This window comes from Budorcas taxicolor, chromosome 13 (assembly GCF_023091745.1).
Source record: "Budorcas taxicolor isolate Tak-1 chromosome 13, Takin1.1, whole genome shotgun sequence".
Taxonomy (NCBI): Eukaryota; Metazoa; Chordata; class Mammalia; order Artiodactyla; family Bovidae; genus Budorcas; species Budorcas taxicolor.
Window position 1 is genome coordinate 63,770,889 of NC_068922.1, and position 17,651 is coordinate 63,788,539.

At 35.6% G+C, this 17,651-nt stretch overlaps 1 protein-coding gene across 2 annotated transcripts in view; it reads left to right on the top strand.

The window, feature by feature from the left end:
* Nucleotides 1-15,687, top strand: part of ITCH (itchy E3 ubiquitin protein ligase) — a 99,471-nt gene extending 83,784 nt beyond the window's left edge. For both annotated transcript variants that reach the window (XM_052651310.1, XM_052651311.1), the window contains 5 exons: nt 3,649-3,769; nt 4,573-4,677; nt 6,642-6,738; nt 10,383-10,455; nt 13,071-15,687. In XM_052651310.1, the coding sequence (XP_052507270.1) occupies nt 3,649-3,769; nt 4,573-4,677; nt 6,642-6,738; nt 10,383-10,455; nt 13,071-13,170 (496 nt within the window). In that variant the 3' untranslated portion in view covers nt 13,171-15,687. The remainder of the gene's footprint in view (nt 1-3,648; nt 3,770-4,572; nt 4,678-6,641; nt 6,739-10,382; nt 10,456-13,070) is intronic.
* Nucleotides 15,688-17,651: the final 1,964 nt, after the last annotated feature.

Consider the following 17,651-nt stretch of genomic DNA (forward strand, 5'->3'; position numbering starts at 1 on the left):
TGTGTGGTGCTGTCAGGAAGCTCAGGATTAATAGCCCCTTTGCCATGTCCTGTACTTCAGAAGCCAAGGAAAATGAACCTTTAGACAATGTGGTGGCAGTAAGTTACGATAATCCTTGTAACAGTTAGAACTGTAGCCCAATGGTAGATACAGAAGCCAGGTGACAAGAAATTAAGAACTAAGTTCAATAGACAGTATAAATTTCTTTGTAACAACAAGTCTGACAGCAAAGCACGTGAAAGGTAGGATGGATTCTTGTGGAGGCAGCAGGGTAGAGGGACTACCATGAAGGTTAATTCAAACTGTAAGCCTTACAAAGAATTAGTCTAGTGGATGTTAATGAGTTTCATCTCCCCTTTATGGTATATTTCAGTGTAACCAGAAATAAGAAGATTTATAAAGTAATAGAAAAGAATTTTGAACAGATAGACCTTTCAGTTTTTCTCCAGAAGTGAAAGTTGGAAGGGTAGAAGCAGTGTTGGATCACCCTTTTAAATACCAATTCTGTAACTACTATGCCGTCTAACATCATGGCATTGAAAACAATCTCAATTTTATGTGCAGATGTTTTTGTGGGGAATATTGAAAGATCAGGTAAAATTTTTAAGTAAAATGATTTTCTCAGTGTATATTCTCTTATGCTTTGCTTTCATACTTTTAGTCTCGAGTTACTAGTTCACTCACATATTCTCAGCACCAGTTCTGTCAGATATGGGTGAGATTTCACATAACTGCTGCTGCTTGAATTCCTGCTTCTGGATCTCTTGCCTGTTTTTCTATTTTTCAAATGTTAATATATCCTCTCCAGCTTTCTTGTGATTAATATTTGCATGACATATCTTCCTCTATGCTTTATTTTCAATCCTTTGTCTTTCTGTTTAAAGTATGTTTCTTATAAGCAGAATATTTTAGGTCTTATTATTTTTATCCAGTCTGATAATCTTTATTTTTAATTGCAATTAGTACATTTAAGTTGAATGGTGTTACTGACATGATTGGATTTAAATTTGCCACCTTGCTATTTGTTTCTTCTTTTTCCCAATTTCTTTTGTTCCTCTTTTCCTACCCTCCTTTGTATTAATAATTTCTAGTTTTCTTTTTATATATCTTTGGTGTTTTTCTTCGCTATACCTCTTTAATTTTTTAATGATTGCTCTAATGAAAATATACATCCTTAACTTACCACTTTTAATTAATTTTACACTGCTACATTCATATGTGTAACATTGTACTAATATACTAATATATTATAAGAGGCTCATAATAGTGTAATTTTATCTCACTTCAGCCATTTGTGCTATTTTTATCATTGTATTTCTGATGTTTATAGCCCCGTAATACTATTTTCTTGCTTTAAGAAATCAATATATTTTAAAAGAAATTAAGGAATAGTAGTCTTTTATATTTACTCACATTACCATTTCTAGTTTTCTTCATTTCTTTCTGCAGATACATTTTTTCACCTGTAATCATTTCCCTTCAGCTTTAAAAACTTCCTTCACCATTTCTGTTAATGTGTGCTTGCTGGCAGTGAATTGTCTCAGCTTTTATCCGAAAATACTTGTATGTCACTGTCAATATTTGAAGGATATTTCACTCGATTTAGAATTCTAGGTTTGTAGTTGTTGTTTTTGTTGTTGTTGTTGTTTTTAGCACTTTCTTTCAATGCTGTTATTCCATTATTGGCTTCTGTTTTTGATGATATGAGCCATTGTTTTTATTTTCTAGATGAAGTATATGCTTTCTTCTCTGGCTTTTAAAAGATTTTGTTTTTTAAGCATTTTTACTCTGCTGTATCTAATTGTGATTGCTTTTATATTTATCCTTTCTGGCATTTTGTAAGCTTCTTGTGATTGATGCCGTTTTAGCAGTTACGGAAAATCTTTGTGCTTTCTCTCTATAGATGTTCCTTTTGCTTTGGTTCCTTCTTTCATACTTCAGAGACTTCAGTTACATGTATATTTAACCTTTGATATTATCCCAGATGGTGTTTATATTTTTTACATTTTCTCTGTGATTCAGTTTGGGCCATTTTGATTGATCTGTCTTTGAATACAGTGCTCTTAAACTCATCCAATTAAATTTTCATTTCAGATATTCTTAAATTTCCATTTGGTTCTTTCAAGAGTTTCTGTGTTGAGAATCTTCATCTCTTCACACAGTTTGTCCATCTTGTCCTCTAAATTATTTAATACATTTTAATAGTTTTTTAAAAGTATTTACTAACTTCAACATTGGGCTATCAGTTTTCCCAGTTATTATTTATGGACTTTTTTCACTTATGAGTCACGTTTTTCAGCTTCTTTACACATGTAGTCATTTTTTCATTATGGATAACACATGGTAGAGACTCTGAATTCTTTCTTTTTTTTCTTTGAAGTATATTGAGTTTTGTTTTGACAAAAAGTTAAGGACAGATCACATTCATTTTGTGGATGCTTGCTAGAGCTACTCTATTTCCATTTTGCTTTTAATCCTAAAACATATACTTTATTCCTTAGAACATGGTTCTTCATTCCTTAGAACAGTGGAAAGCCCAGGTATTTTCCATGTAACTTGTGAGAATTAAACTTAAATTCTGTCTCTGCAGCACTAGGTGACTACCAAAATTTCTGCTTGGGTCTTTGACTCTCCAGTTGTTCACTGGACAGGGTTCCCTGGCATCTCGTCATTTTGCACATGTGTATTTAGGAGTCAGTTAAGGATTTGAAGTGTATTTGAAGTGCAGATTTCAGAACTCCCTCTGTCTTTTTTCTTTCAGGGATTTTTCTGTGGCTGCTTTGGCAGCTTTAAGCTGTTAACCTTATGTCTCCACAGCCCAGTGATACTGTTGCTTTTGAGTTTCATTTCTCTGTGCTCTATGTAAACTGTCAGTGCCCTCCGAGGAAAAGTGTAGTAAATGTGGCTTTGCTCCAGTGTGCCAGCCTCCTTCAGGAATCTTGTCCCCACCAGTTTCTGCCTGCCTTTGGTTTCTATCTGATGCCTTCAGACATTTGATATCTATAATTTGCCCAGTGTTTGTAATTATAATCACCAGGGAGATTGGTCCAATACAACCAACACTGCTATTTTCCAAAATTTCAGAGTTTAATAAACTTTAGAACTTTTGTTGTCTGAAATTGTCATCAAGTAATCAAATGCCTAAAATATGTTTTTTTGCTCATTAAAATCATTCTGTAACAAAGCAGAAAGTTTTTTATTTGATGTGATTTTAACTGTTCATATTGATATGTGTCTTTGTAGATGAAAATTAGAAGAAAATTGAATCTGATACAGTCAGTATGTCCAAAAATTTGAGTCAGTCAGTAGAAGTTGAGCATTGAATATTTGATATAAAGGAATTATTGTTACCTTTTTTGTGTGATGATAGAAATATAGTTTGTTTCTTAAAAAGAGACTAATAGAAATATATACTGAAATACTTGTTTAAGGTGAAATTACATGCTGTCTAGGGTATGGATAGAAGCATAATGAAATAAGATTGGTATTGTCTTGAAGCTAAGATACCTGTACATAGGGTTCATTTATTTTACTTATATGTATTTGACAGTTTTCATAGTAAAGTTTTTAAAAATTATTTTTAATACTCAAAATTTAAAGGTAAAATCTAAACTTCCTCATAGTCTTTTTTTTATAATCACTTACCAGAATGGTAGCTGAATGGAGATTGTCTCGTGGTGTTGAAGAACAGACGCAAGCTTTCTTTGAGGGCTTTAATGAAATTCTTCCCCAGCAATATTTACAGTACTTTGATGCAAAGGAATTAGAGGTAATGAGTTCTCCTTTCCTCTGAAGCATGCTGGTAAATAATGCTTCACGTATCTGTTTTCAACTCACTTCACTATCTTTCCAATGGCAGTAATATCTTTTTCTTCTGGCAGTATGTTTCTGAAGAATCCCCAGTGGTTAAAAGTCTATAGTTTATCCAAAAAATATAAAATTTTGCCAAAGGTATTAGAACCTCTGCCCAGTGAGGAACTTATTCACCTGAATATGTGTATATATGATACCAAACATGGAAACTCAACTTTTATATATAAGTTCAGTTCAGTCGCTCAGTCATGTCCGACTCTTTGCGACCCCGTGAATTGCAGCACGCCAGGCCTCCCTGTCCATCACCAACTCCCAGAGTTCACTCAGACTCACGTCCATCGAGTCAGTGATGCCATCCAGCCATCTCATCCTCTGTCGTCCCCTTCTCCTCCTGCCCCCGATCCCTCCCAGCATGAGAGTCTTTTCTAGTGAGTCAACTCTTCGCATGAGGTGGCCAAAGTACTGGAGTTTCAACTTTAGCATCATTCCTTCCAAAGAAATCCCAGAGCTGATCTCCTTCAGAATGGACTGGTTGGATCTCCTTGCAGTCCAAGGGACTCTCAAGAGTCTTCTCCAACACCATAGTTCAAAAGCATAATATAGCTAAAATTTTGATGAAATTCTTGACACACATTTTTAGCTAAAGCCTCCTGATTAATTTTTGAAAATCATTTAATATTAGTTTTATCTACGTCTAGCATTTTTATATAGGTTGTACATTTACCTAAAGAAACTATCTTGTCTTTTTTATCCCTAAAGGTTCTTTTATGTGGGATGCAAGAGATTGATTTGAATGATTGGCAAAGACATGCCATCTACCGTCATTATACTAGGACAAGTAAACAAATCATGTGGTTTTGGCAGGTTTGTCTCAGTTTCTTTCTTATGGAAGATAAACCATAACTTTGTAGAAAATGCTTATCACATATGGAAATGAGTAATAGAACAAAATGTACCAGTATGTTCAGGGTCCTCATTCCATTTTATGCATTGTAATAAGTGAATACAGCATTCTTTGACTATTGCTAAGTAAGCAACACATGCCTTGCACCTTTGCCTAGAGAATAAGATAACGCCAGATAATAACATTCCCCTGCATTTGATCTAAATGCTTTGAGGATTGTATAGAATTGGCTGAACTATGATTTTCATTATTCTTACCTCATTAAGAATTATTTAATGTTTAGAACTTAGAGGCCCTTGGTTTGGAATCATAATGGTGTCTCAAAAATTTCTGCTACAAGCACCTGAAAAATTGCTCACTAATCATTAGAAAAGTGCAAATCAAAACTAAAGTGAGATGTACACCCATTAAGGTGTTTAATAACACCCATTTAAGGTGTTATTAAAAAAAATGAAAAATATTCATCCTTGGCAAGGATGTGGAGAAATTGGGATTCCTCCTACATTGCTGGTGACAATATAAAATGGTATACCACTATGGAAAACAGTTTGGTGGGTCCTCAAAATGTTAAACATAGAATTATCTTATGGTTCAACAACATATTCTTTTGGTCATACCCAAAAGAATTTAAGGCAGGAACTGAGATACTTATCGTATAACTATGTTCATAATCAGCATTATCTATATTAGCCAAAAGGTGGAAGCAACTTAAAATGTCCATCAACAGATGACTGGATAAACAAAATGTGATATGTACATATGATGCAATATTGTCCAACCTTAAAAAGAAAGGAAATTCTAACACAGGCTATAGCATGGATGAACCTTAAGGATATAATGCTAAGTGAAATTAGCCACAAAAGGACAAATATTGTATGATTCCACTTGCATGAAGTATCTAGAATAAGCAAATTTATAGATACAGAAAGTAGAATAGAGTTTACCAAGGACAGGGGAGAAGGAAGGCAGAAGCAAGGAGGAAAGTTTAAAGAAATGAGTTTTTGTTTGGTAAACTAAAGTTCTGGAAATGGTGGCAATGGTTAACAACCGTGTGAATGTGTTTAATGTCATTGAATTGTATACTTAAAATGGTAAATTTTTATTTTATATATATTTAACCACAGTTAAAAAAAAAAATTTTTAATGCCTGCTTTTTATGTAAAGAAACTTGTAAGAAGGGAAGGGACATTTGTATACTTCTGGATGATCCATGATGATGTATGGCAGAAACCAATACAATATTGTAATTATCCTTCAATTAAAAATAAATTAGAAAAAAACTCGTAAGCTGAAATGACCAAGGTTCTATAAGTTAGTACCGTAAGATAAAAATTCTTTACAAAAAATTTCACTGAGCCAAAATTCTTGTGCTGTAGGCTAGAAAGCATTCTCTAGAAACTTAATGTTTTGAGTCAGGGTTGTAGGAGTTAAAAGCCACATAATTCTGGCAACACATAGCTATACCAAAACATAAAGAACATTGAGAGAAGAACATTCCTGGGATATAACCAGGTCAGAATTTGTCAGCTTAATTTCATTTGTTCATAAAACCAAAAAGTCTGTTCTAACTCAAACTTTGCGTCCTTTGTAACCACATGTATGTCTGTTGGACAGGCAGATCTAGGGGTAAAAGGAGGGGTGCCCTAGAGGAGCTGATCTTGAGGCTGCACGAGTAGGGTGCTCTCGAGCCCAGGGCACTCTTCTTTTTCTATTTACCTATAAGGTTGTGGTACTAGGATTGGTATTGGTGGAGGGGGCTGATTAGTGGGGCTTTTGACAAGCAGGAAGCAGCTCTACCATCCACGGTGATAGGTGCATTTTCTGGTGCATCTGACCCTGGCAGTTCAACTAAGATATGAAATGATCTTTTTTCCTTTTTTGTTTAGTATTCTGAATGCATACTCTTTTAATGTGCTTTTAACAGTTTGTTAAAGAAATCGATAATGAGAAGAGAATGCGACTTTTGCAGTTTGTTACTGGGACCTGCCGACTACCAGTTGGAGGATTTGCTGACCTCATGGGTATGTCTACAGGATCACACTGCTGTTACCTTAATGTGTAGACGTATATCAGAAATAACAAAGTATAGCTATTTTCTTAATTAGATACAGTTAACTTGGATTTGTGTCAACTTTTAAATCACTTTGTAATTCGTATCTCAAAAATGTTTAATTCTTAGGCTAGACTCCACATTGTTCAGTCATTTGGCAAACATTTCAGTGTCTCCTGTGAGCCAGCCCCCATTGTTTGTATTATATTTTAATGACTTATTTACTGCTCTTCCCTGTTATACCTGGAGCTGCTTGAGATATAGATCCATATCTTCCATCTTTTTATTTCTAATGCCTGTCACATAATAGTCACTGATTAAATTGTATGTTGTTTAGAAATGACTATAAGAATATTTTGTGATTAAATAATAAGTAAATTCAGGTCTTTATTTAACACTAACAATATGCAAGTAGCATGGGAGGATAGAAGTTGGAATCCTTAAGTCTGCTAGAAAAAGAGAGTCAAAATTGAAGAACCAAGTAGGTGACTTCCCTGGCAGTCCAGTGGTGAAGACTCAGCACTGCCAACACAAGGGACACAAATATAATCACTTTCCGGGGGACTAGGATCCCATGTGCCCTGTGGTATAGCCAAAAGGTAAAAAAATAAGTAGATCAAGTAGATGATTTTGGATAGTGCGTTGAACCAGTTCAAGACTTTAAAAACCAGACCAAAAGAATTTGGACATTACTTAGAGTTTTGGAAGCTCTGGGAGCTTTTTGAAGACAGAATTTGCTGAAGCTGAATTTTAGAAAGACTTGATAGTATAGCATGCAAATAGAAAAGCGCGGAAATAGGAAGAAACCATTAGAACTATGATAAAAAACTGATCTTAAGAGAGAAAATAGGGATGGAAAAAGCAGAAATAAGAGGAGTTCCAAAGGCAGAAGTAAAACTTGATTAGAAGATTAAATATAAAGGAAGAACGCTCACATTTTATGCAACATGGAGAAGCTGTGGAGTGTAAGGAATCTGCTGAGTGTAAGGTGACTGTCAGAAGACCAAGTAGAAAATTTCAATGAGAGGACAGTTTTACAAGTGTTGAGTTTAGAGGTAAGAGTTAGAGAAAATAGACTCATAAGAGCAGTGAAGCAGTGACATTTGAAGCTGTGAGAATCGATGGGCTTGTGCAGAAATAGAATACAAAGAATAGAGAGCTGATGCTTAAAAACGTGTATTCAGGGTTGAGATAGAACTACCCTAGAGGCAGAGGAGAGGCCAGGGAGTAAAAAAGAAAAATATTTTAGTCTCTCCGAAGCAATATAGAAGGGAAGTTTTTATCTAGTGCTGCAGAGAAAGAAGTCTCAAAAAGGATAATTTCCAAGTACCTTTTTGGAGAGGTCACCTTTGAGAATGCTCTCTAGTTTGAAAAAGAGAGACCATATTGGGGTTTGGAGAGGTTAAGGAATAGTGACTAAAAGGAAGAAAAAAATGCTACAAGTTTCTCAATAAAAACTGGGAACTTGATTATGAAAAAAATAAGAACTAGGTCTTAGAAATAATATTAGGATTGGGTGGAGTAGTCTGAAGCAATACAGAAGGATACTTTTGGAAGACATACAGTGAAATTGTGATTCATCAAATTTTAGAGGACAATTAGTTTAACCTCCCTTCCACCCAGTATAGGAAAAGAAAGTTGTAAGAGTAAAGTATATAATAATTAAATCTGGTGGATCTTGACCTTATCAGGTCTAATATCCCATTTTTGTAACATATTTATATCTTTAATATTATATAATGAAGTTGGTAGATATGAATGTATCTACAACCTCCAAAAAATACATAACACTAACTGTAATATCGAGAAGTTTTTAAGTGATTTATGAAGAAATTATATTTATTTCAGTACATGTATATCTGGGAAACTATTAGAAGACACGAAAAGTTGTTCCTGTTTAAATGAGCTGATCTAAGAGAAGGTCAGAAGCTCTTTGTATATAAGAATTACTGAAATATGAAAGAACAGATAGAAAAGGTAAAAAATAATAGACAAAAAAAATTAGTGTAAGAGAAAGAGGGAAATAGCCTAAATGAATTAAGGATAATATACATGCCAAAATATAGCTGATTAAAATAGAGGAAAAATGAGGTAGAACTTAAAGTATAATGTCTAACCATGGACTTCCAGGATAAGCCCAGGCTCTGATATTTAGGACTTCCCTGGTGGCTCAGACAGTAAAGCGTCTGTCTACACTGCGAGAGACCTGGGTTCAATCCCTGGGTCGGGAAGATTCCCTGGAGAAGGAAATGGCAATCCACTCCAGTACTATTGCCTGGAAAATCCCATGGACAGAGGAGCCTGGTAGGCTACAGTCCATGAGATTGCAAAGAGTTGGACACGACTGAGCAACTTCACTTTCACTTTCTGATATTTAAAAGGCCTCAGACCTTTTTAAAGTTGAAATAGGTTGAAAAATAGGAATAAACGTGCAGGAGTCTATATGAAGGTTGTTTGGTTTAGGGATAGTTGTCAGTAAGATTGAAAACAATAGACAGCCTAAAATTTCAGTTTATGTTTACAACATGATGTCTTACAAGTCCATAAAATTTTAGAAAGCATCCAGGGTAACTGATATTATTTGTCAAATAGCCTTTATCAATGAAATTCACGGAGAATCCTTCATTTCATATTTCTCTATTTTGATATTTGATTCAGTCTATTAAAAGTAATCCAGACTCTACTGTTATATACTAATTAGCACTATTAAACTTGTCATCTGTGTGGCTAGAAATGCTGTAATACATTGAGAGAATGTGCAGTACATAAACTAATAATTGCAAGCTCAATTATTATTTTAGCTATCCTATTTCATAATCACCATATCTTATGTTACTGGGCTTTTCACATAACTACTTAAGAAAACACTTCAGTGTTAGTAGATGCAAAAGTACTACCAATTTATGTTAGTATTGTGTTTAGTCAGGTGGAACATGAGAAAATTCTTTGGCTTGACTTATTTTACCCACGGCAGAACATTAAATGTGCCTGGCGCTGTCTTATTCAAAAGTCCAGTAGTACTTCCAATCCTTGTGACCACCAATAAATGCTGCCTAGGGGGCAGTAGTGATGTTTTTAGAAAACTAGTACTAAAAGATAACCATTAACAGCCGACTCAAGATAAATGAGAGGCAAGAGCTGGGTAAAAAGGGTGTAAGGGTACACCCTACAGGACCTATTGAATTCACTAGGTAGTTTACATTTTCTAAAGTTGTCACAGTTTTCTATTTAAGTCAAGTTTTATAAGATAGTGAGTTTTAAGTTTCCCTGTTTAAAACTGAAATTAAACTTTTTATGCATTCTATTCTTATGTGAGATATTATTAATTATAGCATTCTGGTGTTCTAGCTAAGGGGTGTAGATGAAACTGCATTTTCTCCTCCTTAGCATGTATTAACAATATGGTTCTCAAACTTGAACACTCATCAGAATCATCTGGAAGCTTGTTAAAATACTGTTGCTGAGCCTCACCCCTAGAGTTTTTGATTCAGTTCAGTTGGGCCCTATGTATTTGTGATTCGTAAGTTCCCTGGTGATGCTGATACAGCTGAATTGGGGATAGCAATTTGAGAACCATTACACTATCAAACTGTTGATGATTTCACTACATTTTAGGGAGCAATGGGCCACAGAAGTTCTGCATTGAAAAAGTCGGGAAAGAAAATTGGTTGCCTAGAAGTCATACCTGGTAAGTAAAATCAGAAAGAGTGTTTATGTATAACTGAAACTCTTTACTGTTCACCTGAAACTAACACAACAATTTAATCAACTATACTCCAAAATAAAAATTTTAAAAAGTGTAGAAAATAGCCTTTTCTCATTTATCTTGTATATACTAAAGCATGTTACAAATTAGAAATGAAATATTTTCCCCATGGTATGGAATTATTTTTAACAGCTTTAGTGACATATAATTTATGTAACAAAAAACTTACCCATTTTAATCTAGTAATATTTAGTAGATTTTCAAAGAAGTAACCATCACTACAGTCCAGTTTTAGAGTATTTCTGTCACCCCAAAACAATCCCTGTTACCAATTTACAGTTAATCCCTTTTCTCACCACTGCATTTTTTTTTTTTAATGTGATATTTAGAAAACACTTCAACATTTCTCTGTAGGCAGAGGAGGAAATCACATCTAGGTAGCTATAGAGAGAGATACTCTTAGCATAGTGACAGAAATAATATTTTCTTATTATAAATGTAGTTTAACCGCATTTCCAAAAATGTACAAAACTAAAAACCCTAATCTTAACTCAAATACAAAATGTTGGAATTCAATGTAATGCCAACAATATTTGCACTTTATTTTGTGAGACATTTCAGTAGTCATATATAGACCTTGCTGGACATTTGTGTATTTTCCCTATCTGCCCTTTTTATGAGAGGGCAATGGCAACCCACTCCAGTACTCTTGCCTGGAAAATCCCATGGATGGAGGAGCCTGGTAGGCTGCAGTCCATGGGGTCGCTAAGAGTCAGACATGACTGAGCAACTTCACTTTCACATTTCCTTTCATGCATTGGAGAAGGAAATGGCAACCCACTCCAGTGTTCTTGCCTGGAGAATCCCAGGGACGGGGGAGCCTGGTGGGCTGCTGTCTCTGGGGTCGCACAGAGTCGGACACGACTGAAGTGACTTAGCAGCAGCAGCAGCACCAGCAGCCCTTTTTATGCTCTTGTGTGCTCTTTTGTATTTTCATTAATACGACTTTTTAAAACAGCTTGGCATGTTTGTTGAAGAATCGGTTGACCATAAATACACGGGTTTATTTTTGAATTCTCACGTCTTTTCCATTGATCTTTATTTGTCCACAGTGACAGTAACATTGTGTTGATTATTATCTTTTCAGTAAGTTTTGATATTAGATATGCATTCTCCAACTTTTTTCAAGATTGTTTCTGCTCTTCTGTGTCCTTTGGGTTTCCATATGAATTGTAGGATCAGCTTGTCCAATTCTGTAGAGAGATCAGCTGGGATTTTGATACAAATTGATTGATTAATTTGGGGGAGTATTGCCATCCTAACAGTATTGTCTTCTGACTCTGAATATCAGGTGTCTTTCCCTTTACTTAGATGTCTGATGTATTTCAACAGTGTTTTGTAGTGTGTATTACATAAGTCCTTCTTTTCTTTTGAAAAATTTATTCCTAAGTATTTTATTCTTTTAGAAACTATTTATAAATGGAATTGTTCTCTTAATTTCACTTAAGATTATTCATTGCTACTATATAGAGATACAGTTGATTTTCTTACACTCATCTTGTACACATATGTTTTGATTTGACTTTTGTCCCTTTTTTTAAACTTGGAACACACTGTGCCATTACATTATTGTGAACAGCTCATCTCAGTCATGCATGAAAACCAGTCTCATTACTTTTTCAAGTTCCATGTTTTTATTTGTTCATTTCTATAACTAAATTTAGTTTCCCTTTGTGGTTACATTATTTCATCTGTTACCAAGTATCTGTTGAGTGAGTGCTCAGTCATGACTGACACTTTGTGATCCCATGGATCACAGCCTTCCAGCCTCTTTTGTCCATGAAATTTTCCCAGCAAGAATACTAGAGTGGGTTGCCATTTCTTCCTCTAGGGGATCTTCCCGACCCACCCAGGGATCAAACCTATGTCTCCTGTGTCTCCTGCATTGGCAGGCAGCTTCTTTGCAACTGAACTGCCTGGGAAGCCCGCCAAGTATCTCCCTGCACTTATCCTAAAACTATAGCAGAAGGCCAAGGCTTTAGGGCAGATTCACTGCCTGTACCTTGTGAAAGTGTCCTTAATATGCCCCCAAATTAGAAGATATCTTTTAAAATTCACAGTTAAGAATAAGAGAAAGTCAGTAGGGCCAGCATATTAGATATGAGAGCAGAAAATATTTTTATTGTTAATGGGGTATGTTTAAAACCTTTTGATAAGAGACCTATGACCCACAAAACCTAAAGTATTAATGTTTACCATCTAGCCCAAACAGCAAATGTTTGTTGGCCACGTTTGATTATAGAGTAAATGGGAAAGTTTAAGAGGACTGGCATTTACTGTGTACCTATTGAGCATCTGGTACTATGCTATATGTGCTTATTTCTTCTTTATTGTATCCTGAGAGGTAAATACTGTTAACTTTCATTTTACCAAAGAAAAAAGACTCAGAAAAGTTAAAAACAAACAAACAAACAAAAAAAAAACCACAGGTGCCCAAGGGCCCAGTGATGGAGCTGAGATTTCGACATTATTTTGCCTGGCTTTGAAACCATTGTTAGTATATATCCTTTTCTCAAGGTAACAATTCTTTCTTTTAGTTTTAACCGCCTGGACCTGCCACCCTACAAGAGCTATGAGCAACTGAAGGAAAAGCTGTTATTTGCTATTGAAGAAACAGAAGGCTTTGGACAAGAGTGAATTCTGAGAGCCTGCACCACCAAAGGACAAGAACTTATTTGCAACGTTTGTCCTTTTCCTTCTTTGCCTATTGCACACTTGTAAAATTGGACTGTGACTGTTCATAGAGAGTTACCTTGAGTGTAAGTAAATTAATGTTATCATTGAGATTTATCTCCCAGTGATTCTGGGTTTCTTCTCAGTGTTTTCAGAAATCAGATCTGCAAATGACTTAGTCATAAACCTTACTTACCATGAGATTAACACAGCAATGAAATCTGCCTTGTCTTATTCCACTAGATTGTTTCCTTAACAAAAAATTTGTGTATGTGTCTCAGAAGTCTCACTTAGGTTTTTTTTCTTTTAGAGATTCTGAAAATATGCAGGGAATTTCCATGGTAACTAAAATATGTAAGATCTACCTATTACACCTCATGGAAAGAGGTATTTGTTTAATACAGCCCAGCTTCTGAGGTTGTGAGCAAACTTCCGGCTTGTGCTCTCCCTCTTCTTTCAGCCTGGCCTGACTGTTGTTTTCCCTTTCCGGAGCATGAAATCCATGCATCGTTTGATGTTACCCCTAGAAAAGAGATGCTAGACTCTTGTATCTCACCACAAAGTAGTTTTGTTAATTTGAATTCAGAGAGAAGTTGGTCCCCGTCTACAAATGACTTAACACTCTTCATTTGGAAATTTGATTGTTTTAATTGCCTTGCAAATACTAAACTTCACAAATAATATTGACACTATGCTGCCTTCACTGTAGAGGAGAAAAAAAAAAGCCAATTTTTGGAATTAATTTGGGTGAATTTATCGAAGGCCATCGACAGTTTTTGTATGTTCCTGTATATCGATTCCATCTTTAAATTTCACCATAATCCAACAATTCCAGTTACATTTAACTCCTGCTAAGGAGTTCAAATTAGAGTGCTTTCTAATCCAACTAGAGGTCAATGAAAATATCTATAAAATCACATTTTCATTAGGGAAGAAGAGCTGTGGTACTGGCTAAGAAAGCAAATAATGCATTTACAGCAGGACGTTTCTAGTGACCACAGAAATGTATCATTGTCTGTGTGAATTAAAACTTCACAAATTGACAATTTCTCTGACAAATGTTACAGTAGTTACTTCCATTCTCTCTTGTCCTGATTTGGATTTTCTGTTCACCTCTAACAATTTTAACAGGTTTTTCCCATGACTATTTAACATTAGATTGCTCTGTTAGTAACTGATTAATGCACTTTGACCTTCTCTGTGGTAATTTTTTTTAACTTAGCCTGCTTAGACTTAGCAAGATGACTGCTGTCAGAGGACAGTGGGAGAAAGCCTAAGCCAGCTGAGTGCCTATCATAACTGAACTCATAACCTAATATCTCATGAAATAGGGACTTTGGCAGGTTTCAGTAGCATAGCATGAAAAAGTAACATTGAGCCAAAAATAAGCAAATAGCAAACCCCTGTTCTATTTGGAAAGGAAATGGGGGTTTTTGTCCCTAACTACTCTTCCTTTTACATCTTGAAACAATGACAAAAACATTTCTAAACTTGTATATCTGTATTCTAAAACACTGCCATCTTAAAGCAGACATGTGAGTGAAAGGGTTGCCTCATCCAGAAGTCGTTAGTGTAAAGGGAGAGATGGGGCTCCCCCCAGTCCCATCTTTATTTTGATTTTATTCTACATAGTCTAGGAAGTGTACTATGGTCTCTAAAAGCCCTGGTTTTTCAAAGTGACTCTGCCTTTTGTTGGTAGGGGGCAAAAAACTATTGCTTTGTCTTACAGAGCGAATGTCTGCCAACTACCCATTCATTATATGTCTGAACTTTGGTAATATATGGCCATGGAGATTAAACCTTCTATAAAGACTTCCTATTGAGGTGAATGCTCATATTGAAATGTAGTTACCTACAATATTTACTAGAGATTTATGAGATTAAATTAAGAGATAATGTAAGAAAGTAGACTTTTTTGTTCTACATAATGCTTGATGATTCATTTAGGGACCTAGAAATATTGTGCGAAAATGTATAAATATCATCCAAAAGGCTTTCTGCCCTATATTTTTAAAATACAGAATAGTTATATATGAAGTAGTCCTGGCCCTAGTTCTATAGGGCTTGGCTATTAATATTTTTATGGAAGAAATGTTTAGTTCTGGAAAAGGTAAATGCTTGTATATATTTTTGCAGCCTGGGATCTCCCTTACTCCATTTCTTCCTTTAATTTAAATGGCCACATGTATATGTCTTTCCCTGCTGTGTTAGGAAAATGGGGGCTGGATATCCCAAGAATCAGAGGTTATATAAAAATACTGCAGATAGACAGCAGACATAAGTATCTACCAAATGCTATCTTAAATTTTGGTCCAAACTGATCATTTGGAAATAGATTTATTGTAAGTGTTTAATTAGAACGATTTCTTAAATCTGAACTAAATTGCTTTTAGAGTCCTTTTTCTTTGTAAGCATTGTAAATGCTAATAAATCCTGTTAATTTTTTTACTGCATGTTATGTTGAAATAAAAACAAAGTAAAATGAGCAATTGCCTTATTCTTCTGCTCTTTTGGGAGGTTGGGGAAGGCAGTGTTTCACATAGCCTGGGTGAGGAGGGAAGGACCTTACTTGTTTTATCAAATAGATTGATTTAAAACTGGTCCAGCAGCTCATAATAATGAATTCCTGCTCTGGCTTTTATGATCTTAAATCAGAGTGCAGGAGAATTTTAATTTCATAAGACTTACAATAACTCTATTTAAAAGTTTGTGTACTAATTTTTCATCAAGAGATTGACATACCAATGTCATTTCATCAGAAATTTTAGTGAAACATGACTCACCAGCCCATAGAGGTTCATCCTAAATCAACTATGTCAATTAGGCCCACTCTGCCAATTTCTTATTTACCTGGTTAATAACTTGAAATGTTACTAGGGATGACTTGTGGAATTAGACTTCTGTTTTTTATATCCCTCCTTATTTTGGATGTAACTCCATCCTTTTAAATTTCTTTAGGTTAACTACTTGTATTTAATATTGTTGGCATCTCCAGCCCCCCCCATTTTTTTTTTTAGTTGCTTTCAGAATTATTTGTATATATGCTATGCTTTTGTTAACCAAAAATGGAATAGCAGCACTGGATTGTACATTATTGTGTTGGAGTTCCTTTGTTTTCTTAAATTGTCATTTCAAATACTCAGGTAACTCTACAAATACCATAGGGAGTCAAGTGCTGTTATAAAGGTCCTGCAGTGGGCTCCTTCACTTGCATTTCCTAAAAGATGTAAGACTGTTTACAATTAAACTTTTTGGTCCTTCCTTTGCACACATTGCTATTAGTCTTGAATAAGGTTTTCCCCACCTGCAGGGAAGTCTTTTATGTGACCAGGATGTATAGATTTCTCCCCCTCTGCTTTTGTACGTGGGCAAGTTACTGCCTGTCTGTGCTTGGAGTAGATGGGAGAAAAACTAGAAAGACTCGGGTGAGACTGGATTTGGTGCCTGTGTTGAAGAGAACCAAGATGAAGGTGTCTCCTTTTCTGGCACAACTAAGGGTGCCCTAAGACAGAATCTCAGCCATGGGTGCTCAACAGAGAATCACCAGCTAGTTAACAAGATTTTTTCTTATTAGGAAACCAAGTGGTCATGCTGTTATTTAAAACCGACCCAGTGGAAAGACGCTAAGGGAAGTAGGTTTGTTTTTTTTTAAATTTATTTTAATATGGTGATCTAACAGTGACTGGAAGACAGGTTCCTTGGAGATCCTTCAAAGTAGACCTTACCGTCTTTAATCTGTCCTATATAAGCAGCTAGGAAGCTCTAGTTTCACTGTTGCTAAGGAAAAGAGGGAAGAAGACGTGTTTCCCCCAGCATGAGGAAATCCTCCCTGGGAAAATAAGTAATTTTTACTGAACATTGGCTTTCCAGCCCCAAACTCTTCAAAGCATCAAACTGGGACTCAGCTGTGGCTGACTGGTTGCTAGTCTCTGGACTTATAGGAAGAGGATCTCATGTTGTAGAACTCCGGAACAGAAACTGCTGTCACTCCCAGCTCATTTCATTGGTCAGTTTCCATGTGTCTGTAAAGCTTCTTTGTGGTCAGGACATTTAAGGGGAGGATCCGTGGGAATCTTTCAGGTCTTAAGTGGAGACCTAGGAAGGACAGTATTGGTCCCCCATGAACAAGTTCCCATTGCGCAAAGATGCTGTGAGCATCAGGGTTTCCTCAAAGCAACTCACAAGGAAGGGACCTTGAGAATTTTTAGTCACTCCTGCAGATAAGTGAAAACAGCCACGCTGTTACTTTCCTCATTTCTAATTCAGACCTCTTCTGTTTGTCTTGTCTACCCTAGCAACCAATATCACACCTCTATTCACTTACTCCGGGACAACTCTCAGCATTTATTACTATATCCCAAACACTCAGATATGTAACATGCACTGTCATTTAGTGTTCCTGGTCACTTTCACAGCTGAATGATCATCTCTGTTTTACAGAAAAT